The sequence below is a fragment of the Bos indicus x Bos taurus genome, chromosome 3 (genome assembly GCF_003369695.1).
Source record: "Bos indicus x Bos taurus breed Angus x Brahman F1 hybrid chromosome 3, Bos_hybrid_MaternalHap_v2.0, whole genome shotgun sequence".
Taxonomy (NCBI): Eukaryota; Metazoa; Chordata; class Mammalia; order Artiodactyla; family Bovidae; genus Bos; species Bos indicus x Bos taurus.
The window spans coordinates 94675815-94702465 of NC_040078.1; the positions used below are offsets into that span (position 1 = coordinate 94675815).

At 37.3% G+C, this 26651-nt stretch overlaps 1 protein-coding gene across 8 annotated transcripts in view; it reads right to left on the reverse strand.

Moving 5' to 3' along the window:
- Positions 1-26651, reverse strand: part of OSBPL9 (oxysterol binding protein like 9) — a 164047-nt gene that overhangs the window by 4555 nt on the left and 132841 nt on the right. For 5 of the 8 annotated variants that reach the window (XM_027537273.1, XM_027537275.1, XM_027537280.1 and 2 more), the window contains 12 exons: positions 23804-23842; positions 19982-20072; positions 18735-18839; positions 15836-15995; positions 10557-10669; positions 10307-10425; positions 4913-4998; positions 2743-2914; positions 1519-1603; positions 655-765; positions 346-409; positions 86-226 (listed from right to left, as the gene is read on the reverse strand). In XM_027537273.1, coding sequence (XP_027393074.1) covers positions 86-226; positions 346-409; positions 655-765; positions 1519-1603; positions 2743-2914; positions 4913-4998; positions 10307-10425; positions 10557-10669; positions 15836-15995; positions 18735-18839; positions 19982-20072; positions 23804-23842 — 1286 coding nt within the window. The remainder of the gene's footprint in view (positions 1-85; positions 227-345; positions 410-654; positions 766-1518; positions 1604-2742; positions 2915-4912; positions 4999-10306; positions 10426-10556; positions 10670-15835; positions 15996-18734; positions 18840-19981; positions 20073-23803; positions 23843-26651) is intronic. The other 3 variants (XM_027537274.1, XM_027537276.1, XM_027537279.1) reach the window with 1 other exon arrangement.

Genomic DNA, 26651 nt, shown 5'->3' on the forward strand with positions numbered 1-26651 from the left:
TCTTGATGGAAGTTATAGTTCAAGACAAAAGGAAAACTTTTAGAGATGCAGAAGGAGCATCAAAGCAGAAAAACAAAATACCTACAAAATCTCAGCAGTAATTCTGTGCTTCTTGCCCCCATAGAAAGGTTTAGTGTGGAAGACGATATTTGCACTATAGCCAGTTTTGGAACAGTTAATATTGCATTCTCCGCCTAGTTCCACCCAGGGCACTGTGAGGATAGACCTGCAAAATCAAAAGTGTCAGTAAGGCTGACAGTTCAGAGGAAAGAAAGGAGGGGCACAACTTAAAGAATAGCAGGGCCTACTGCCTGCACAGCAGAGGAATGGACCAGCTCTACTTGCCTGCCGTAACCATTGGGGAATGTGAGAATGTAATGTTCGTCATGCTCTAGACAGGAGACACAACCTGTGGAGAGAAGGGATGGAATCTCACATAAGCAGCTGATGGAATCTCCATTCAGTTTAGGGATAATCACTCTTGCATCTCAACCTGGCTCTCACCCCCAACACACTTGCTTCCCTGCACACAATGACATCCAGCCTGACTTTCTGGGGTCATTTCCTCTTACTAGACAGATGACCGGCACATATAAGAATGACATAGAGTTCTCCCATTAACACTTGTAGTCCACCCAAAGCCCACAGACTTACCCTGCCCTATGTTGTGCACCCCAATTGACATCCCAAGGAATTTTGATTTGGTCCAGATATGAGCATTGAATTGTATCTTCTTATTAAAACACTCAGCATAAAAAGCTGAAACTGAAGAGAAACTGTTTCAGTTAGTGCACTATATAGCCTCATTTTATTTATAAACACACACACACCATAAACATACATGCCTCCCACCCCCAACTCCCTTAACCCAGAGAAACAACTGGCTGCATGGGGGAAATCCTTTACCTTTCAAAGAACATCCTTGAATGTGGTCAGAAATTACCCACCTGCCCTTTACACCCTGTCTCCCCCAGTGCAAGCCACTGTTCAGGACCACATGGGGAGGAACTTCCTGAACCGTGAGGCCAATCCCAGGGCTTAAAAACAAAGGGTCAGTCTGTTCTGATCAGCAAGCATGTTGCTGCCCCAGCCCAAACCTGAACCCATACAGTATAATCAGTCTTAACATGGCATCCAGCAAGTAACAGGGGAAGACATGCATTCCTTCCATTGGGCCAGGAACCGCACCATACTGAAACTACATCTGTTTTATATGAACTGTCTTCAGAGGTGCTGAGATCGCTACAGCACAGCTCATGATGTGAAAGATGACTTTAGAAGCATTAAAAATTGCCTTCCCAAATCCCTTATTTTTATATTTATTAATCAGTGAAGCTAATAGAGTCTTTGGAACTTATACCAGGAACAGATATGAGGAACCAATCTTCACAGGACTGGGAAGACACAAGTAGCCATTAAACATGAGGACAGTGCAGAGACCTCAGTTATGGAGCTTTCTATGACCCTCTTTAGACAATAGTTTGAAAGTGGATGTAGCTGAGGAACTCTGTCACTTACTGGGTGGATGATGAGAAACCTGCTCAGCCACAAATGTTACACTATTCTTGGAAACCCAGGGAACTGGTCCTTCTGAAACTAGCTCCTGCAAGCAAACAGAACATCATTTTCTTTTGATGTGGAAACAAACAATATGCAGACAATCTAATAACTGGAGTCTCTGCCTCATAAGGTGGTTAAATGCTCTCTCCTCTACACTCACAAAGCATCTCATATATACTTTCCTCACAGCACTTAATTACACTATTGGAATGACTGCTTTGTGTAAGTCTCTCTAAGACATGCATGAAAGCAAGGATCATGTCCCGAACTTAGGGCCAAGCCTGGCACAGAACAGGTACTTATCCAGGTCTGTAATATGATTAAGAACAGAAACATACAGCTTGTGTCTTTAGTGTGTGTGACTTTTTGTGGCCCCATGGATTGTAGCCTGTCAGGCTCCTCTGTCCATGGGATTTCCCAGGGAAGAATACTGGAGTGGGGTGCCATTTCCTTCTCCAGAGGCTGCCTGGGAAGCAGGACTACATGTAATGCATCATTCAGCAAAGGAAAAATTCGCGGGTTACACTATGTGTCAACCACTGTGGGCTATGGGCTTATTTTTTCATCCCTTGAACTCCAGACTCTTAAAATTCTAACTCCCTATTATGACAGTCCACTTACATGTCTAAGAGACTCCCCATACATTATATTTCGAATTGGAGTGTTAGACTTTTCCCTCCCCAAATCCAATCTTTCCCTTTGTAGTAAATAGCACCAGCCCACCATGCAAGGATTCATCTCGAACTTACCTCCCCCAATCTAACAGCTCTGCCTCCAAAATACAACTTGAATCAACTACTGTCCTGGAATAGTGCCAGAGTCTCCTCAATGGTTTCCTTGCTTCTATTTTTGCCCCTTTTCAATTCACTTGCCACAAAATAATCATAATAACCTTTTCATTACAAAAATGAGTTCTTGATAAGCCATAAAATTATCCTTATGGTCCATGAGGACTTGCATGATATTGTTTCTCAATTTCTATCCTCATCTTGCACCACTCTTTTTCCCTTGCTCACTATATTCAAAATATGCTGATCCAACAACATTGTTCTTCTATGGTGGTAAACATCTTTTAATCAGTGCCTTTACCACTATCATCTGCCCCTAAATAAAATGAAATCTTGAATCAGTACATTAAGAACTAAGTACTAAGATAATTAAAAACATCAGTGGAGAACTCACCACATTCTCTTCAGTATCATTTGGTAATGTCCAGTGACACTGAAAGATTTCGCCCAAAATGGGGTTGTATGGCTTTTTGGCAACCGATCCTTTCCTTCCTGCGTGAAAGGCTGAGAGATACCATTTCACAACCTGAACCATTCGGTCTCTGGCATCCTTCTGGTCACTAATACTGCAAGGAAGAAAGACAAAATTTAACATCGTTTTTTGACAGTACCCCTCAGCATGGTCCACCCCCTAAGCCAGGCTGAGAGGACCTAGGACCAGTAACTACCTCAGCTCCTTTTTAAAACTGAAGTATAATATACATAATCAAACATACCAGCCTTAATTGTTTGGTTTCATGAATCGGAAAAATGCATATATCCATTTAATTAATCTTGGGTGTAATGGAAATGTTCTATATCTTGATTGTACTTAAATAATGACATACAATCAAGATACAGAACATTTCCATTACCCCCAGGTTTCCCCATTCTTTCCAAGCAATCCCCACCCCTTAACCCTGAGGCAAACACTGTTTCTGGTTTCCAGTACTATTAGTTTTGCTTTTTCCATAACTTCATACTTGTTAGTGCACTGTTTAATTGCAAAACAGTTGGAGATTTTCTGGATTTATCTGTGTTACTGATATCTAATTTAATTCTTCAAAGATCAGTGGATATATTCCATATGGTTCCAATTATTTTAAATTTATTAAGTCTTCCTAGTATATGGTACATCTTGATGAATGTTCCACGGCACTTAGAAAGACTGTTATAGTGTTTGGTAATGTTTTAGAAAGGTTAACTAGATCTTCCATAGTCCCACTGATTCTCAGAGGGGTGGGGAGAGGGAGGAATTTCCAACCATGATTGTGTATTTGTCTATTTCTTCCTTCAGTCAATTTTTGCTACATATAGTTTGAAGCTGCTTTACATATTTAGGATTATTTATTCTTGATAAATTGACCCTTATCATATGAAATATCCCTACTTGTCTCTGGTAATATTTCTTACCTTAAAAAGTATTTTTTGTCTGATACTAACACAGCAGCACCAGCTTTGTTATGCTTAGTGTTTTGCATGGTATGTCTTTGTCCATCCTTTTACTTTTAACCAATCAATGTCTTTACATACTTAAATCTTGCAAATAGAGTACAGATGAATCTTGCCTTTTTTTTTTAATCCAGTCTTAAAATCACTATTCTCTTAAATGGAGTATATATGATATTCACATTTAATGTACTATGAATATATAGCTGAGTTTAACTCTATCATCATGGCATTTGTTTTCTACTTGGCCCTTTTATTCTTTGTTCTATTATATTTCCTTTCCTCCTCTGTGGGAGAGTGAGAATTTTTAGAATTACACTTAATCATATCTATTGGTGTTTTAGCTGTATTTCTGTATTTTTTAATGAATTTAATGAATTTAAATAATGCCATATTTAATTTCTGCCCTTTGGGAACTGGTTAAATGAGTCTCTAAAATCCTCATTAAGAAGTTACATATCAGTGTCATCCAATGTGCCCACCCACTGTGAAACTTCGGTCATCTGTATCTGGCTCTAGTAAATCACAGTCCAAGGCCAAGGAATGCAATCAGAGAGGATGGATTAGAACATCCTGTTACAAAGAAAATGCTCCTGCTACCAGTGAAAAGCAATGTGAACTCACTCACCTCCTCATAAATCAATCTCACCTTTAGATTACTCCTGTCCTTTATACATATATTGAATACTGCAATCTTTGTATTTAAAATTTATGAATCAATCTGTAATCTGGACACTGGACTATAAACTCCTCAAATGCAGACACTGCAACTCTTTCCCTTTCCAGCTTATAATAAAGTGTTGACAAAAAACAAGTGTTTTAGAAAAGTTTGTTAAACTCAAATAACTGAACTTCATCAGAATGTAGTATCAATAATTTGACAGTGATTACCAATTCCTAGATCAAAAAAAGCTCTCTAAATACTGGCTACCTTATTAACAGGTGTTCAAGATTTTTTAAGGTGTTCAACTTGGTTGCCTAACAGTATCAGCAACAGCGGCATCTAATACAAACAAAATATTCAACACCTTTTTTCCTCAGAAACATTTGAAAGGCAAAGGAATCTATCCTGCAAAGGCAGAAAGGTAATGAGTAACATCTTTTAAAAAGTGAAGCTACTGTATCAAGTCAAATACCTCACAAACAGGTCCGGATGAGCAAAAAAGTCTGCATACATTTCTAAAAGAGATCTTCTTTCAAGAATAAATGTTGGAAGAACTACCTGAAAAACATACATATTTGACCCTTGAGAATCAAATTCCACTACAGATATATAAGACCGCTAAGCTGCATTTAAAAAGAAAAACACGTAAATGAAAACAAAAAAAACTGATTCCAATCACAGTAACATCCACCAAGTACTGCCCAGGCATGCTTTTGATACCTACTTCTCTTAACCTGTTAACTGTTCTTAACCTGCCTAAGGGATGAAAGACAAGAGATTCTGAATGTTCAAATGTCCCTTTCTCTGAGCAACCTCTCTTTGGCTCCCTAAGTCAATAATCAAAGTTTTAGCAATAACAACTATGCAGTAGCAACCCTTTGATATCTTTTGACTTTCTGGAGCACCACACACACATTATCTTATTAAACCTTACAACCATCTCATTAAGAAGAAATTATCATCATTTTACACTGGAGAAAGTTCAGTTCAGTTGCTCAGTCGTGTCTGACTCTTTGTGACCCCATGAACTGCAGCACGCCAGGCCTCCCTGTCCATCACCAATTCCCGGAGTTTACTCAAACTCATGTCCATTGAATCAGTGATGCCATCCAACCATCTCCTTCTCTGCCATCCCCTTCTCCTCCCACTGATCTTTCCCAGTATCAGGGTCTTTTCAAATTAATCAGCTCTTTGCATCAGATGGCCCAAGTATTGGAGTTTCAGTTTCAACATCAGTCCTTCCAATAAATATTCAGGACTGATTTCCTTTAGGATTGACTGGTTGGATCTCCGTGTAGTCCAAGGGACGCTCAGGAGTCTTCTCCAACAACATAGGTCAAAAGCATCAATTCTTCAGTAGTTCAACTCTCACATCCATACATGACTACTGGAAAAACCATAGCCTTGACTAGATGGACCTTTGTTGGCAAAGTAATGTCTCTGCTTTTTAATATGCTGTCTAGGTTGGTCCTAACTTTCCTTTCAAGAAGTAAGCATCTTTTAATTTCATGGCTGCAATCACCATCTGCAGTGATTTTGGAGCCCCAAAAAATAAAGTCAGCCACTGTTTCCCCATCTATTTGCCATGAAGTGATGGGACCAGATGCCATGATCTTAGTTTTCTGAATGTTGAGCTTTAAGCCAACTTTTTCACTCTCCTCTTTCACTTTCATCAAGAGGCTATTTAGTTCTTTTTCACTTTCTGCCATAAGGGTGGTGTCATCTGAATATCTGAGGTTAAAGGTTATTTGATATTTCTCCCTGCAATCTTGATTCCAGCTTGTGCTTCCTCCAGCCCAGCATTTCTCATGATGTACTCTGCATCTAAGTTAAATAAGCAGGGTGACAATATATCGCCTTGATTGCACTCCTTTTCCTATTCAGAACTAGTGGAGAAAAATGAAGCTCAAATGGGTGAGAAATTTTCTCACTGCTCTGTTGTTAAGTGGAATCCAAAATTGGCTCTGTTTGACTTTGGGGGGTGGGGTCTACACACATTCCTCTCTACCATTGCTTCTCTATCATCGTTTAAGTGCCTAAGGAAATTTATCTACTGGATCTGTGTACTTAAGGATCTGTGTCCTCAAGTAAACAATGAGCTTCTAGAATGCAAGAACCATACTTTATTTGTACTTGCATTTCAGCTACTATTACAAACTAAGAAATTTTTAGTAAGTAACTGAGGGAATAAACAAAATGAAGAAGACAATAAAGATGGGATTCTACCAACTCTTTCTTCAGGAGGCTGGGCCCATGAAGAAAAATGCTGAGGGCCTGGGAAAGTGGCAGAGGAGAAAGTAAAGGAAAGAAGTTGGAGGACTTCCCTGGCGGGACAGTGGTTAAGAATCCATTTGCCAATGCAGAAGACAAGGGTTCCCTCCCTGGTCCAAGAAGGTAAGATTCCACAATGCTGCAGGGCAACTAAGCCTATGTGCCACAACTATTGAAGCCAGTGTGCTCAACGGCCTGTGTTCCTCAACAAGAGAAGCTGCCGCAATGAGAAGCCTGTGCACCGCAACTGAAGAGTAGGCCCCACTCGCCGTGACTAGAGAAGAGTCCATGCACACAGCATCAAAGATCCAGTGCAGCCAAAAATAAATATAAGATAAAAACTTAAAAGAAGAAGAAATATGGGAAAAAAGAATAAGAAAGATTAAGATTAATCAATTAAGAAAAGAAGAATTTCATTACAAATAGAGGAAGAGTTTTTGAAGTCTGTATCAGATTAGACATTATTCATTATGGCAGTTGAGCACCACAGTAACCAAAGATTCCTTTAAATGTAGTAATTACTGCAATATTCAAGCACCTGTGGTAAATGCTATGGAAGCAGCAAAGGTTAATTGAGAGAATAATACCAGCATTTAACTTTTAGGTAGAATGTGATAAATATCAGGCTTCCCTGGTAGCTCAGATGGAAAAGAATCTGCCTGTAATGTGGGAGGCCTGGGTTTGATCCCTGGGTTGGGAAGATCCCCTGGAGAAGGGAATGGCTATCCACTCCAATATTCTTGCCTGGAGAATTCCATGAACAGAGGAGCATCCAGGAGATGTTCAATGTACTCTGGAAATTCAGGAGAGGCAAAAGATCATGCTCTGTTTGGGAAACCAGAATGAGGGCAAAGCTGAGAAACAACATGTTGAGGTGGTGCTAGAGAAAAGCCTTAGAGAGTAGGCTCTAATAGAGGGAAACATGGAGACATGGAGATGGTGGTGGGGGACAAGGGGAGGGAGGGCGGCAGAAAATGAGTGTGACAGGGACTGACCAGTGGACCGGTATTGCTGCTATATATAACGCAAGAACCTGGAAAGAACCCCTATGGCTCTAATACTTAGCATTTTATTATTAGACTCCTGAGTTTAAATGTTCCTCAGAACACCTATATTCATAGTATACGTATGCTTAAACTGGTGAGTAAGCTTGTTGTAATTTTCTACCACTCTTGGAGAACACAGAGATTGTACATTAGTAAGTAAGACTGCCAAAGAACAGACAGGGCTAAATATCTCAATATATAAACAGCTCTTGCAAATCAACAAGAAAAAGACTACTACTGCCAGCAGAAAAATGAACAAAAGAACAGAACATGCAATTTGAAAAAGAAGACATGGCCACAGACCATAAGTTTGATTTGATGTGTAATCAAAAAAAAATTTTTCCCTCCCTATTTAAAATTTTTCTTAAGATCTCTCATTGAACAGATCTTCCTTGTTTTTAGCACTATCTGGGTACATGCCATTATGTCAAGTTGCTGAAACACTGATATAAGTGAGCTGGACTAAGCTGTCTTTAACCTGGGTTCAAATACTTATTTTGGTGTGAGGAGGCCATAGAAAATGTACTCAACATCTGAAAGTTTCTGTAAAAGGAGGATAATTATATGCCCTGCTAAGTCTTAGGACTGTTTTGAAGACCAAGTGAGGTAAACCGGATGTGACTGTAGTAATGTTTCCAAACACTATGATGTATTTGGAGAATAACTCTTTTTAGAAAATATTTGAGGTGAGAAGACATTATTATAAGTAGGAAAGTGACATAAGATATTATTGTAATAATACTTTGAAATGCACAAGGGAATCAAGATTTCACAATCTGCTGACAACCACAACCATGTATGCCAATGAAGATTTCTAAAATATCGAGTAAGTTAGCAAAAATTAACAAACTTTTAGTGGCTACAAAACCCAAACATGGAGCATACAGCAGAGGAAGCTATGAGAGGCAAGAACTACACACTTGACTGCAGCACATCCTTCCGGCTGCCTATGCATATCCCTACCGAAAGAAGTCTGATTCAGTTCAGGTATAGGCTATAGGTTGCTATGAGTCACAAGGCCCTCCCACACCCCAAGGGGTGAATGTAGATTAATCTAAGCCAATCTATTAACCTCCTTTGCCAGTGACTGGCTTATGCTTGCACACTGGCTGAGCTTGGGTCAATGGAATTCAACTGGAAGCCTGACAGGCCACTGTGGAAAAGGATGTTCTCCCTATATCAACAATAAAATTCATGAAGAGAATTATTTTTCCTGCCTTTTGACATACCTGCGTAAGGATGTGATTAACTGGAAGTGTGGCAGTCATTTTGCAATGGTGGGAAGACGGGTCTGAGTGTGAACGTCAGCATGCAGAGGATAGCAGAGCAGAGAGATGAAGGGACCTAGGTCGTTTCTCACATTGTTGGCCCACTATGAACTCATGGATCCTGGAACTACTCTATTTCTGGACTTCTCATTTCCTGAGATAGTTAAACCTAGTATTGTTCAAGATACTATTAGGTGGCTCTTCCATTATTGGAGACCAAACCCAACCAAGGTAGAAGGTGTAGAAAAGAAATATAAACATCATTATCTAAAATGAAGCTGTATTTCTCAAATTTGAAGTGACAATTCTGCTCCAGCAATTATGCAATCAATCTAACGATCAATGAAAAAATTCTGGAGGCAAGCTCCTGCAAATATTCTCTTACCTAGAACTTCCCCAGCAAGTATGTTTGTTGCACAAATGAATGCTATCCTTGTGCTTCTGTTCTTAGATTTGGGGTAAAAATTTTTATTATACACACTTACTAGAAAGTATTATGGTTTAGTTTATAGATTTTTGAAATCTACGACCAGATTAGAATCTCAGTTCTGCCACTTAATAGGAAGGACTTAGCCAAATTACTTAATCTCTGTGAGCTTCAATTTCTCATCTATAAAATGAAGTTAACAACCATCACCAACTTTGCAGTGCTATGGTGAGAATTAGGTGAAAGGAGAAGGCTTTTAGCAGAGTGGCAGGGATATACACAGGCACCTATACACCAGTCTCCTGTATCAATCAGGCATTCTGTTTAGAGCACCAAGTTTAAATTCAAATTCAAATCCAGAACCATAATAATTTTATGGCTCAATGTATATCATATAATTTCCCACTCATTACCTGTTCCAATATCCATTTTGTATATGCAAAACCCAAAGGTTATAGAGGAAGGAACTTGCTCAAGGTCAGAGTTTGGTAACAGCAAAAGTAGGATGTAAGCACAGACCCTCTGACCCCGAGATCAGAACTCTGCTCATTTTGATTCTATGCATATACTACACTGCTTTGGGTTTTGTCCAACTACTAACCAAGCCCAATACTACTCCACGCTTTCTCCCAATAACATCCAAATCATAATCTATACATACTATCCCTATGAAATTACCCTAGTTTACTTATGTTATCCTTTATAAAATTCTTAGTTTACTCAGGTACATATATAAAAAAACAACAGTATAAACAGAAATTACGTCATTACACTACGTGTGCAGATACACTCACCATACGATCATTGCGAATCTACATATATACAGTAACAGCAAAACCAAATGTGAGTCTTACCTTCGTAAGATCCATTCCAAGTCTAACCTGTGACAACAGATGCATGATAACACTCTTGTGCTCTTCCACCGACCCTGCCTCCCCTTCGTCATCTCTATCATCATGTGAATCGAAAAGGTCTAAAATAAAACACATCTTCTTAGAGTGGTGTTACACTGGGCCAATCTGTGCTGGTACCAGTATTATAAATGATTTTTTTCAAACAAATATTTTTAAGGAAAAAAAGTTAAAACTCTCAAAGGCTGCTTACCAGCATCGCTTGTTCCATTGGACATAGAAGAATTAAGTGATTCTGTGGTATCTGGACGCTTTAGACTATTTCCCGAACTGCTGTGTGTCAAGACTGAGGCAGATCCAGAGGAACTAAAAAATATTAATCACCTTCTTAAGCTTTTTAAGGAAGCAATTTAAAATCACAGTAAGACGTTAACCTATAAAGCTACTTGAAACCAGTATATGCAGATAACTGACAGAAACAAACTATACCTTTAAAGTTAGCTGGTTATATACATATATATATGCTTGATTCTCTCCCCATCAGCTTCCTGTTTTTTGCATGGTGTATGCTCACATGTTGAAAGGCCATGAAAAATTAGTAAGATTTTGCCTCTTCATGTAAGTTTAAAACTTGAATTCATTTTCCAAATTTGTTTCCTTGCATAAATGTAAGTATGTCGTAATTCTTGGCAACAATTTCCAGAACCTCAAAAATGATAAATCTATTAATTAGTCTCAGAAAGATGTATTTTTGAGATCCTTTGAAAAAGCCTACACGGGTAATAACATCTTTCCTAGTCAATAAAAAACCATATTTGAAATTAAAAAAATAAACAAGTATATTAACTTTTACAAGTAAATTTATGGTAAGTGGTATTATGAGCTGATTAACAGGGTCTAAAGAAAGCTCCCTCTGTTATACAGCTCTGATCATAACCTACCCAGGACTAGTATTTGTACATTAATAAAAGAATAATCTAAGTTTACTTATTAAGGGTAAAAATAGAAACCAAATTTCTCATACTGCAGGTATTATTTATAAAATGGTACACACATTAAAGTCTTTTATTGCAAATTTATAGATGTAAAACACCACTGTTCTTCAGTTGCTAAGTTATGTTCGACTCTTTTGTGAACTCCATATACTACAGCCCACCAGATAGGCCACTCTGTCCGTGGGATTTTCTAGGCAAGAATATTGAAGTAAAATATCATTTCCTTCTCCAGCAAAACACATTATATATTCTAATTTAAACATAGTTTGCCTTGATTACTTTCTTTTGATATCTTATTTAATGGTAAGCGTGATATTTTTAAAGAGCAATTTTAGGTTCAGAGCAAAACTGAGCAGAAAGTACAGAATTCCCAAATGCACAACTTCCCCACTATGTACTGCACTTGGTAGTACATTTGTAGCAAGTGATTAACCTACATGACATGGCATTACCACTGAAAGTCCACAGTTTACAGTAGGGTTCATGCTTGGTCTTGTACATTCTATGGATTTTGACAAAAGGATGTTGATAAGTGTCCATCATTGTAGTTATTGCAGAGGATAGTTTCATTACCCTAAAAATCTTCTGTGCTCTGCCTATATTAGAACATTAGTTCACAGAGAAGTTATCATTACGACAGGTCTTTAGAAACTGAATGGTGGAAGGACTTAAGCTTTCAAATTCTCTTCCTTCAGGGAGAGAAATAGTAGATAGAAACTTGACTGGAGAGCTAGAAAGCTAGTGATAGCAGCTGATGACCAGCAGGTGGCACACAAGCTCAATGCCTACAGACACAAGACAGAGGCATCAATGTGAGAATGGTGGTGATGGTGGCCTAATTGCCAAGTTGAGTCTGACTCTTGAGACCCCATGGACTGTAGCCTCCCAGGCTCCTCTGTCCACGGGATTTCCCAGGTAAGAATACTGGAGTGGGCTGCCATTTCCTTCTCAAGGGTATCTTTCTGACCTAGGGATAGAACCAGTGTCTCTTACATTGAAGGTGGTCTCCTGAATTGCAGGCAGATTCTTTATCGCTGACCAACCAGGGAAGCCTAAATATGTGAATAGGGTCAGGTGGGCTTCCCAGCAGTAAAAGAATCTGCCTGCAACGCAGGAGACCAGGTTCAATCCCTGGGTTGGGAAGATCCCCTGGAGGAGGAAATGACAACCCACTCTGGTATTCTTGCCTGGAAATTTGACAGAGCCTGGCGGGGTATAGTCCATGGTGTCTCAAAGAGTCAGACACGACTGAACACTCCCCATTCCATAAGACAATGGAGACCTAGAGCCAGCATAGTCAATTTGAAGGGATTTACACTCCCATTATTAAAAAAAAAAAAAAAGTCAACAAACACTGTGCTGGCCAAGTTAAATACCTATAGTCCCTACTAGTTTTGGAATCTAGATTAAGGCATATAAGAAAGCATGAAGGTTCATAGATCATATGTTTGTTATGAGGTGGGTACTGGGAGAGCACAGAGAAGGAAGTTTCTAAGGAGAAGAAAAAAATGCCTATGAGCCTACAGGTAACTTTGTAAACATGCCTATTACAGGTCCAACAGGTAAGCAAGCACTTAAAATTTAAGGAGTACCCCTAAAACTGGGGCCAGAGACTGACTATAAGTGATGTAGTAAGGAGGCTAACCATATCATCATCAAGCTTTCAATAAATATAGTTAGGTTTCCTGAGGATAGATGATTCATTTTGATACTTAATTTGTTCTATGTTTCAAGTAATAGCTAACGTCCCATGAACAAGACCTTCTTTAATTATTTTTAAGGAAACAATGATTTAACACTTCAAAAATCAATAATAATCTTTATTTTGGAATATGCTCCCAAATGCCTGTTTTCTTTTAACCTATTATAAAAATTATTTTTCAAAATTAAAGTGAAATTTCCATTGGCAAACTGTTAATAATGGTCTTGTAATAGTTTACTGCCGCACATACAAACATTAAGAAACCAACATGCTAAACCTAACTCTTTCTGCTAAACTAGTCTTCTTGAATTGTGGGCCCAAATCTCTCTTCCTCTCATGTTCGTAACTATGTATTCACCTAATGGCATACATTTTACGTTTCTCACATTCAAATGTTGAATTTGATCTACTATGTAATAAAACTTCCCGAATTAATATAGTCATTTTTCCTCACAAATTTTGAGATTCTGAACAGTTATGGTACAATTACATATGATACTGTATTTCTCAGTTCATGTGCAAACTTAAGAGAACTGAAGTGCTACACAAGATTCCTTATTAAAAGAAACCAAGGTTCAAGGTCTAAGTTTGGCTGATGGTACTCAGCTTGCAAATTCACATATAATCTGTGACCAAATTCCAAATCTGTATTGTATTTCAAAGCAAACCCAAAACTGCAACGATAGCACTTACTCTTTGAGATGCAGGACAGTTGGAAAAAATACCCAACAAAAAGTAAGCCGGTTACATCTACAACAAATATAGGAACACTAAAGCAAATAAATGTTAATTTGCTTTCTATAACAGCTATCGCTTACTGCATACTTATTATACATGCCAGACATTACTGTAAGCACTTGATTGACATTACTGTCATCTACATGTTCACGACGACTCCTTGAATTTGAAACTATTATCATCCTCATTTTACCAACAAGGAAACTGAGGATTACACAGGTTAAATAACTTAACCTAGATCACACACCTTTAAAGCAAAACAGATTTAGAACCTATTATTTCTTTCTAAGATTCCAGAATCCAAAGTCTAATCACAGCAACTATATACTAGCAGGGATAAAAAGGACTTTGCTGACTGGCTATCATGTAAGTGGGCTTCTCTGATAGCTCAACTGGTAAAGAATCCGCCTGCACTGCAGGAGACCCCGGTTCGATTCCTGGGTCAGGAAGATCCCCTGGTGAAGGGATAGGCTACCCACTCCAGTATTCTTGGGCTTCCCTTGTGGCTCAGCTGGTAAAGAATCCGCCTGCAATGCAGGAAATTAGAGTTTGATCCCTGGGTTGGGAAGATCTCCTGGAGAAGGGAAGGGTTATCCACTCCAGTATTCTGTCCTGGAGAATTCCACGGATTGTATAGTTCATGGGGTCACTAAGAGTCAAACACAACTGAGTGACTTTCACTTTCTTTAACTATTATGTAAGTGACTTCATGTGTAAAGAAAGGCCTTTTCTGTACAATAGAACATACCTAGCTTTGATCTGACAGTGTAAAATAGGTCAAATGTCACCTAATAAAAGAAAATCTACCATCACTATCTGCCAAAATCTGCCTACTTTGTATCTCTGGAGTCCACATGCTTCCCTCCATTCCTATGCTATGACCTTAGCTCAGGTTATCAACATTTCTCAATTTCCTACCCAGTTTTGGCTGGTCTTCCTACACATAATGCATTCCCACTGCACTCAATTCTGTACAATTTAGACATATTTTTCTTATCTATTTTTCTAAAAGGTAGACCTGACCAGCAGATGCCATCACTTGCGAGAAAATGTTCAAAATTCATCAAAGGCTAAAAGGACTCCCTTCATGACCTGGCCCTTGTCAACCTCTCCTGTATCCTGTATCTTCTTAACCACTCTCCTCAACTTATAACCACACTCAGCCACGCTCACTAGCTTATAGCTTCTCAAAGAAACCAAGCCCCTGCTGCCCCCAGGCCTTTCTTATTAGGGTTCCAGCTCCATGAGAACAACATTTTCCATTTCCCCCTCCTCTTCTCATCCCCATGACCCTTCTCTCTCATCCATGTCTCATCTTAGGATCACATTCCCTCCATCCTCTGTGAATCCTTTCTTCTCAGGACTTCAAAATGCTCCCAATTCTTCCTGGGCTTATTCTTCCACAGCATATTTCACACTGAATTATAAATGTCCGTTTTCCCCACAAAAGACTGTAAGTTCCTGAGGGGAAGGATTGGCTCTTGTTTCACTTCTGTATAAGGTGGCGCTAGTGATAAAGAATCCACCTGCCAATGAAGGAGACACAAGAGACATGGGTTCGATTCCTGGGTCTGAAAGAGCCCCTGGAGGAGGACATGGCAACCTGCTCCAATATTATTGCCTGGAAAAATCCATGGACAGAGGAGCCTGGCAGGCTACAGTCCATGGGGTCCAAAGTCCTGAACACATCATTCCTCTACCTGGCTAGTACAGAGCCTTACTTATAGGTACCTGAATACCTTCACTCTAATACAAAACAAGTAGTAGTAACCTCCTCTTATATGAATAATTCCTAGCATCCTCACTTTCATTTGACCCTCTCCTAATGTTGGTTCTATAGAAATAAGGCCCAAAGTTCAATGAGCAATACTGGCATGTTATCACAACTGATGCTAACTTATTCTATTTGAATTAAATCGGGAGTAAAATCAACATTCTCACAGAACTAGCCTTGCTCAGTAAGTCAAGTGAAAATAAGCTGTCTTTTCCATTTTTTCCAAATAATTTTTAAAGGAACTTGTTTAACACATTTCAAAATCAAATCACATTTTTAAAAATCAGGAGACTCATTTCAATACAGTTAGTTCACCTACTCACTCTATTAAGCGCTTTGGTGATGAGCCACTCTGATGAAATTCATCTGCATCATAGAATTCATCTTCACTGCTAGAGTAAGAGAACTCTGGGACTGTGTTTGGAGACAAGTTGACATGGCTTGGAGAAGTCAGACTGCTACTAGGGGGTGAGTGGCCACTGCCTAGAAAGTTAAAAGAGTTTTAAATTAAGAGACAATGTTGGTAATAGAAAGGAAGATATTAGGAAGATGGGGTCAAAGCAGACTTATTAAAATCAAGCAAAGAGTTAAGTTGGCAGAAGTCCCTAGACTATTTGTAAAGAAAATCAACATTTAAACTAGACAAAGAAAAAGGCAAATCACATTATACAATGGGACACAGCCTTCTAAATAAATGAAAAAATGTGATGTCTCTTTGGTAATCATCTGGGGTTCATTGTTTCATAATAAAAAATAACAATGAAAGTATCAAACAGAATAGTGAAGTATTGAGAGCAATTTAAAAAGTATTTATTGAGCATCTAAGGACTCTCAGGCAATTTATGCCAAACTGCTACCAATGTCTGGTGGAGAGTAAAGTCACTGCTGACAATCTAAAAACCAATGCCACACTTCTAGAAGAAATAAGAACAGCAGCAATAAAAATGAATCCAGAGCCACCCATGGATTTTTAGCCCATTCCACGGTCTACGCTTCAACAGTTATGAGAGAGCACATCCACCTGCCACACTCAGTTACCATGTTCACAAAGATATTTTTAAAACATAAACATAGAAAGTTTGCTGCCTAAATAGGCAAAGCTTATTATGTGAATGCCAGAGATAGTTCATCTTAGCAAATGACTGTAAAATCTTTCCTCACCCACCTGCCCTGCTCCATACCAGCAATAAGATGGGAAATAAATTTTCCCTTATTGAAATAAGGGGGGGGGGGGGGGAATCACAGAGAAAGGAAGAAAGAGACCAGGAAATACAAATGATTAAGTAATATGCAAATAGTCCTGGCAACCACACAAAACTGAAAATGTATTCAAGAAGAAAATGAGTTAGAATGGGAACTGCAATCCAGAGAACTGAGTTTTCCTTATGAGAAAAAACTTTTTATGTATTAGTGACAGAGATGAAGGAAAGAAAGATGAAAATTTAGGCTGAAAAATCAAACAAGACATAAACCAGAAAAGATTTCTTTAAATCCACCTACTCTAAAATGTTATATTTTTATAATGCCTCCTGGAATAATTTATCCTAAATTATTTATCATTATTTATAACTAATTAATGACTCTAAACTTCATGTACATAAAAAATGCAAACTTTTTCAAAGTTTGTAACTGACTAGTATTTTATATTTCCAAATGGATATATTTTGGCTATTTCAAAATTCTAACATAATTCCTCTTTATAAAAAAAGAAACACAGATACCATTTTTTAAATGGCAAAGTGTAATGATATACACAAAAAAGTCAGCCAAACATCTCAACCTTATTATTCAAATTGCTTATCATCACTTTACAGTTTCAAATAAGAGAGCTCTTCTTGTTGCTTGCTTTTTCCCAAAATTAAGAAGACATATGGTTCAGGCTGTTAAATACTAAAAATCCAAAGTAACAGCATCAGCATCTTTACTGATTCAAATTTCACACTGGGCTAAAAATCACAAGGTAGCTTTTCATTATTACACAGGAAATTCCCACCCAGGAAAGAATCTGTGGAGCAACAGCAGGAGCTCATCTCCCATGTCCTTCATGTGGTTTTGATTTTGGCCTCCAGGTGTAATAGGGACAAAAACCAAGTGCTCCCTTGAGTTTGGTTCAACTGATAACTCAACATCAACCTGCTTAGTTTTAAAATAAGGAATAAATCTATACTAACATTGATAGTATCCTTGTGAATCAGAGAAAAAAATAAAGACCAGGAATCTAAACAAATTAAGAAAATGCAAATTAAATCAAGTATCCTTTTATGCTTATTTAAAATTGGTGAAACAAGAAAATGCAAATTAAATCAAGTATCCTTTTATGCTTATAAAATTGGTGAAAAATGTGACCTATAAATCTATCCATAAAAATACTTTATGTGCCCAAGCTGCTGTTCAAGAGTATTCCCTGAAATACTGCTTATAACAGGAAATTACTGTAATCAACCTAAATGTCCATCAGCAGGAAAACAGCTTGAGCAGCTGTAAAAAGTATGTTGCAGACCTAAGTGTATAAACACAGAAAGTTCTCTAAATGGTTCTCGGTTAAATGAAAATTGAGAAAGTCACAGAACCATATGATCTCATTTAGGTTAGAACAAAAACAGTAATAAAAGTATGCAATACAGGTAGACATGTACATACATGTATGCAAACAACAAACAGTAAAGGAGATTTACAGCTTTTGTTCTCATACTTCTGTATTATTTGATTCCTTTACAATAAGAAAGTATATAAATCTAAACTGAGCAATTTTTTAAAAAAGTCAATACATATCTTCAAAATAAATCTCAATAAATATACAAAATTCTGCAATAATTTATTTCATATAAATTATCAGTTCAGTTCAGTCGCTCAGTCGTGTCTGACTCTTTGCGACCCATGAATTATAGCACGCCAGGCCTCCCTGTCCATCACCAACTCCTGGAGTTCACTCAAACTCACGTCCATCAAGTCAGTGATGCCATCCAGCCATCTCATCCTCTGTCGTCCCCATTTCCTCCTGCCCCCAATCCCTCCCAGCATCAGAGTCTTTATAATTATTATTAAACTTTTGGTTCAATCACAAAGCTAACCACTTCATGGATGGAACTATAAAAGTAAAACTAAGGTATCTCCAACGCAAAATATACCACCTTTCTTCAATCTTTTCCCATCAGTAATCAAAAACAAATCTCAAGTGTTAATGGGCAGTTATGAGAAGTAAAGGAATCACACAATCTGTACCTGTACTATTTGGTGTTGGAGTCTGATGATGTCCCAAGGTTGCTAATACAGGTCCAACTGGTAGAGAAGATGGACGCTGCTCTGACTTACACAACTGAGTAGGTTCTAGGAGATTTAAGACGTGAAATAAGTGAGAGAAAAAGCCAAACACAACTTTTAACTACAACTCTGTGGAATTCAAAATCTTAAAGACCAGTAACTTTTGAGACTATATTCCAATAAGTCACTTGTCATGCTGCCACTCCTTTCCGATGCCCTATCCTCTTTAAACTCAATGATGGTAGGCTACCGAGTACTGAGACACTAGGTGGGATATCAAGGACTAGTCAAGATAGGCCAATATCTTAGCACAATTGCTCTGTACAGCCAGCAAATGCTTCTGATGATAAACTGTTTCCTGCTCGAGGATGGGCTTCCCAACTGGATCAGAGGTAAGGAATCTGTTTGCCAATGCATCAGACCTAAGAAATTTGGGTTTGAGACCCAGGTTGGGAAGATCCTCTGAAAGAGGGTATAGAAACCCACTCCAGTACTCTTGTCTGGAGAATCCCATAGACAGAGGAGACTGGTCCATAGGTTGCAAAGAGTTGGACACGACTGAGCAACTTAACAGGCACACAGCATGCACCCGAGGATTAAACCACATGTAAAATCTAAAATGTGGCACAGTACTTCCTCTTTAGTCTCATGAGATATTATGCTCCTAATTTTCTCCTAAGGAGAAAAAATTCCTAAAAAGACCTCACATACTTGTAAGTAATTTTAAAAAGAATTTTTTTTCCCCAGTAAAATTTCTGACTTAACTTCATCACCAATGAGAACATTTCACCCAACAACTGAAATGTTGGATGCCACAAAAAAGTACACTTGTATAATTCAGAGTTATAAAGAATACACAAAAATAGAACATTTCAAGTAGATCAAGGTATATTATGTTTTCCTTGGTAGCCATGAATCCTAGGTCATAGGATTCAGTCCTATCAGCTAATCCAAGTAATCATGTTCGTCTTCCATCTCACTTTGAAAACCAAAACCTTTTGAATTGTATTTAAAAAGCTCCAATCCCCAAAATAGTATCATTTTTTCCAGTTCATTTTTGGCTGTATTTGTGTGTGAGATTCCTTTTACTTTTTTTTTTTTTTTTTTAAAAGAGCTCTTCAAGATTACTACAACTGCCATTAAAAAAAAAAAGATTTTTTTTGTCATTAATGAATCTGTGAAACAATTTTCCAAATACTATACTATACCTGGAGGTAAGACAGTCTGGGAAGGCATTGTGTTGACCACAGGTTCCAAGGGACTAGGTTGATATATTGCATCCACAGGATTAATAGTACTCTGAGGTAAAGAAACATAGTATAGTTATTTTTATTGTAATTACCCTTCTGGTGTTGACCTTCCCAAATGTATGAAATGCCCACATTTCTGACAGCAAAGTCCTGGGAGCAGCTATACAGACATGTTGGTCAAATTTCAAAGAGGAAATAAAACAACTTTACTATACAGCAGGCTAAGAGTTTCTTATAAAAAAATTTCTCAAAAAGCATAGTAAGGAGGAAAAATGAATCACTCTGTCACATAGAAAGGTGAAGCCAAATGAAAACACATGGAAAGAGTTGTAGAATGATTTCAGGAAGCCAAAACAATAAATTCTCAATTCAGCTCAGTGCTTCTCAAATTTTTAATTCAACACAAATATCAAAGTGGGGAGAAAGGCTCTTTCATTGTTATTAATGAGCATTATACCTACGACGCGCTAATACACTTGCACCACTATAACCTTATCTTTACACCCCATACTGTTGCCACCTTCCATCAGTGTGTATCGCACTGTACAGGCATCTAGTTCTACAGTAACTAAAGGCAAAGAAACATGTCTCCTCATCGGTTGTTGCGGGGAAGAAAGCTTTTTTTTTCTTGAGGATTTAGAAGGAAAAAAAATACTCAAATATGTAGTTACATTTGAGAGAGAGAGAGAGAGAAAAAAAGTCTAGGTTTTCTGACTCCAAGCCAAGAAACTATTTTGCCAGCATAATGGTATTTTAAAAACAAGACTCCACAGCTTCGTGATTTTTTTTTATTTGGAGGAGGGTGAGATTTTAAACCAAGGTCTTTGTCAAAGTAAAGTTTAAATCCACCATTTAGAAGACTACATTAGATAAAACCCAAGAAATAAAAACTTAAATTCTTCAGCTTTCCTTGATCTGGAAAACTAAACTTCAAATATATATTAGGTAGAGCTTGTAACAGAAAATACTAAAATAGAATTAGAAAAGATGTATTTTCACTGATGAATGAGCTTCAAAAGCATTTGTGAAAATTTAAAAGCACCTAACAATGGAAATTGAGATAATGGGCAAGTTTCTTATAGCATTCTTATTTAATACCTATGTTAATTTTTTTTCTTAAATCCCCTCTCTGTATATAGAAAAATCACTAAATCAGATCTCTTAAATTAAGTAATTTAAACACAAGAATTCTGTCACAACAGTCTACCTACCATAAATATTCTAGGCCTAAAAAATAAAGGACACAGAGAAGAAACTCTGAAAATACTTAATAATTTGTAAAGTGGGGAAAGTTCCAAAGCATTAGGAAAAGCACAGAAACAGAGACTTAGAACTTTAATTCCTAGAATCCTTGCTCTACCAGGGACCTGGCAAGTCTAATCTGCTGTGGGCCTCACCTTCCCAGTGTATAAAATGAAGACATATCTGGATGCTATGGTCTCTAAGGGCTTTCTAGTTATTACTTTAGGACTCTTTTTTCAGATACCAGGCTGGGCCATAATAACTAAACAAGTGTCTCAACAATCCTGCAACTGTCCTTAGAATATATTTCTTATTTTTACATAGTAATTTTTCTCTAAAGGGACCCAGGTGGTTTAACAAAGGCAAAATCCCACTTCTAATACTTTGAGCCACAGGAACAAGAACATGCTGCCTCCTTATTCCCACCTATTACATTAATGTAAGTAAAATTTATAAAGACACTAAGAAATAAAATAACTTTGGAAAAATGGACCAGAATTCTATCTTTTGAATGCAATGTCCCATTTTTCAAAAGCCTAAGATTAGGCTTGTCAATCCCACAGAACACTTTTAGACTTTTTAAGATGTATGTTAAAGGTACCAAATATTTCTTGCTGCTGTTGTTAACAGAAAATACAACTATTCTACACATATCTAACCATCTGTGATCGATCAACTTCAGGCTAAAATATGTCAAATAATATTCTATGCTTTGCTTTAAAAAAGAACGTGAAGAGCTTGAGAAGTGCAAACAAATGACAATCCCGAGCCCTAATCTGTTGTTAATGTTAATAAAGTTCATGCGATTCAATACAAAATATATTAATTATATAAGTGAAGTCGAAAGTGAAGTCGCTCAGTTGTGTCCAGCTCTTTGTGACCCCATGGACTGTAGCCTGCCAAGCTCCTCTGTCCATGGGATTTTCCAGGCAACAGTACTGGAGTGGATTGCCATTTCCTTCTCCAGGATTAATTATCTATACATACATGTATATACAGCTAACATTTATTGAGTACTATGTGCATACTATCTTACAACAACCCTCTGAGGTAGAAGTCATTTTTCTTTGTAGATGAGGAAAAGAAGACTCAAAGGTTAAGTAACTTGCCTGTAGTCACAGCTAGTAAGTGGAAGGGCTACGTCCTAGCAGCCTGGGTTCAAGGCCTAAACCATAAACAACTCCTCTTAAAAAAAACCAAAACAAAACAAAAAAAAAACCCTTAAGGAAAAATGCTATGGTCCCTAATCAAATGATTCAAATATGTCTGTTTTCTATAAGTTTAGATTTTCTATGAGTATAAACTTTCTAGATGTTTTTAAACTGCAAATAATCAAACATTTTTGGTATGCTTTATAAAACTTGTTTAACATAATAAAAAGTAATTGATTTGCTTGGAGGGAAAAGAGATAAAAATAACTGCCATCATTCATTGTCCTTAAGGTGTTAGGGAACCATGAAATTCTAGACAACTTACATAGTCTTTTTCCATGAGGCTTATAACCTTAACTGCTATCTCAGGAAGAGGTATATTATACTGTATTGTGTTTATATCACATAGTTCTATTAAATCACCAGGGCTCAAACCCTGAATTCATGCTGTGAAGAGAAACAAAAATTTCAATGTGTTTAATTCAAATTTTTAAAATGTTTCTCTTATCTCTGTTTTCTCAAGAAATATGTAAACAACATAGACATCTAACTTGTTATTCATTTTAAAGCAAATAAAAAGATAACATACTCATCCTTTCAAGTATAATCATAAGATGGTTTTGAAGATTTACAAAATGAGTTTGCAGACCTCTGGCATTTGTAAAGCCTCAAGACTAAAAAAAGAGGTTGCCTCATGCTTCAAAAATATAGTCTGAACACAAGTCACACATTTATCATAAAATCAGGGAAGCTTAAACTGCAAACCTTCAAACTCTAACTTTTATTTCCAATAAAATTTTCTTTTTAGTGGGCAAGTTGAATATAAGGGAAGACTAAAACACCAAGGGGAGGAAAGAAGAGAAAATGGCTATATGTGAAAAAATTCACATTGCAACCTGCTGCTACAAAAAAGCAGTATACACCACAGCGGCAGTGACAGCTAACACAATACACAAAATCTAAAAAGAAAAAAAAAAAAAAGAAACCTATAAACATATAATTAGATTAAGATATGTTTCAGTACTGTGCCCCCTACTTTCATTAGAAACAGTTTGCCAAGAAATGTAGCATTGTGAGTTATGCAGTATTTAGTCATAAAAGCCGCATTTTTACACCATGATTAACCCGTCAAATTAACACATGCAAGGTGATTCAATGAGAACCAATACTTAATTTTAAGATCTAAATTTCCCCTCCAAATGATTGCTGAAACATGGCCAACTGTAAGAGCTCAAGGAAAATTGCAAGAATCAACAATAGACAGCAGTGAGTGGGTAAAAAGAGGGATTTGTGTTGAAAAATAAGTGGAAATTCAGGCTTCTCCTGACATAACTGGTTATTAATGCTCTGCAGAAGTAAAGTGGAATAAAGATTAGATTAAACTTACTATAATTCCATCTGCGTGATTCTCCGCAATACACTGGTCCTTAAGGAGAAATGTTAAAAATATTAACTTCATTCTTTCATTTAAGTTAACACCTTGTGTACTCTCTTCCCTAGTAAGAAAGCTTATTTTACTGTGTAAGCAACAATGTTAGAAAACTACTAATCTGTTTCCACTTAAGATAATTTCACTTGTCCATTCCTAGCCAAACAGAATTCTAACCAAAAACATGGAAATTATTTTTCTACACAGGCATTTAATTATTTGTAGAAATATCCTATTGAACTATACAGTCACATTGATACCAATGATTAAAGTAGATACATTAATTGAGGATTAAAGGTCCTAAATACTTCTGGGTTTAACTTTATAGCAAATTATTCCAACTCTCCACACCCCAATCTCTTACTGTACTTTAAAGATATGACAATCATAATTACTATAACCACAGAATGATGATATAGGGGTTAACACATACTACCTGGCAGATATTTTACATACAGCCATAGACCTCAGAGATATTCCAGTCCACCACAATAAAACAAATATCACAATAAAGCAACTGACACAAATTTTTGGTTTCCCAGTGCACATAAAAGTTGTATTTAACTATCCTGCTAGCTTATCAAGTGTGCAGCAGCATTATGTCTTAAAAAACAATGTCCATACCTTAATTTTAAATACTTTATTGCTAAAAAATGCTAACCATCATCTGAGCCTTCAGTGAGTTGCAGTAGTAATATCAAAGACCACTGATCACAGGTAGCCATAACAAATACAGTAATAATGAAAAAGTCTGAAATATTGTGAGAATTACCAAAATGTGACAGACCACAAAGTGAGCAAATGCTGCTGCAAAAATGACGCCAATAGACTTGCTCGACACAAGGCTGCCACAAACCTTCAATTTGTAAAAGGTAGTATCTGCAAAATGCAACAAAGCAAGATATGTGTGTGTATTAATTCACCTATTCCACCTATAACTCTATCAAGTAGGTACTATTATCATCCCCCTTGGATAGATGAGAAAACTGAGAAAGTGTGAGAAGCCAGGACTCCAAGACATATAGTTTAGTTCCAGAACTTATGCTCCTTAAGACTCGTCTCTCCTCTCCAAGGATGTACTTAAGAAGTTGGTGGAAAGTTATTGAACATATTTGTTCCTGTAACTATAATCCATCTATTAGTAATACACAGACAATATATTTAGCTTAAAACTGTTAATGTCTCAAATCCATACTATCAGGAAGCTTTCAAGTTTTAACAGAAATTGATATTTGGTTTTGGTTTTAAAGTTAACAGCCAAGTTACATCTCATTTATGTTCAACTCTTTAACTATGGAGTTTACTCAGAATTTACAACATTGAAGGGTCAATCAAGAACAATTTAAAGATTAGGGGATAATTTTTTTTAAAAAAAGCATTAACACAGCAGGCCTGAAAGAGCTATCCTTAGAAAAGCCTGCCTACAAAGTTGACCTTTGGCTGGTGTCTGGGAACTTGGATTTTAGGAGGGTTCCCAGCACCTAACTATCATAAGGATACCTCACTGTGCCTGAACTGCTTAAGCAACCCAAACGGTTGATTTATGCTGAACACCTGCTTTCCTTTGGGGACTCTGGAATTTGGTAAGTGCAAGGTAAAGGGTGCTTACAGGACAAGACCCCAATAAAACCTTTGGGCACCGAGTCTTTAATAAGCTTCCCTGGCAGACATTTCACATATGTTGTCACAATCTGTTGCTGGAGGAATTAAGCACACCCCTTGTATGACCGCACTGAGAGAAGACTCTTGGAAGTCTGGGCCTAGTTTCCTCTGAATTTGGCCCCATGTGCCTTTTTCCTTTGCTGATTTTGCTTTGGCTCCTCTGCTGTAATAAACTGTATCTGTGAGGACAGCTACATGCTGTGCCCTCCAAGAACATCACCAAACCCAGGGGTGGCCTTATAAACTGCCAACACAATGCATACTTTCTTTGTATATCCTTGAGAATAAAAGCATGTTGATAAGTACGTAATCCATGCTGGGATTTGCACAAGTAAATTAACTATATATTTACAATATCCGAAGTTTCAGTAATTCTTAATAGAGGCAGTTGAAAATAAAATCTTGAGAACTACAGAGAAAGGAAAATTTTAAAGTTTCTTGCTCAGATGTTATTTTATTTTACTTTTAGTTTTCTACTAACTTCTAAACATTAAATTGATTTTTTCCAAAGAATTTCTCAGAAATACATGTAAGCGGCAATAAAGTGGAAACAAACACATGGGGTAGATTAAAATTTCCAAAAATGGTCCCAACAAGAGGTAGAGTTCATGGCCCCTATCCTCAAAACTTTGTGATTGTCTCTACCAATAAACATAACAGAAGTGACTACAACTTCTGAGACCAGGTCACAGAAATGCCTTGTCTTCTTGGAACCCAATCACCACACTGTGAGAAAGGCCAAACAATTGTAAAAAGAACTATGTGGAGGAGAACCTCAGCTGCAGCTCAATTTCCCAAGCACGTGAGTCAGTCATCTTGAAAGTGCATCCTCTGGTACTCCCCCTGCAGTTAGGCCAACAACAGGCACTGTGTGAAACAGGAACAGGTCATGGGGCCTACCCAGATTACCCCCAGATTTGTGAGCAAGATAAATGACAGCTATTTTAAGACAGATCGGGTTTGTTATATAGCAACACATTATTAATATAGTATATCATATTATCTTAGAAAACCACCACTTTTACTTCTGGTGTAATTTAAATAAACTTAAATATCCAGTTTTAAGATAAATAAGTACTAGGAATGTAATGTACAACATGATACATGTAACTAACACTGCTGTATGTTATATATGAAAGTGGCT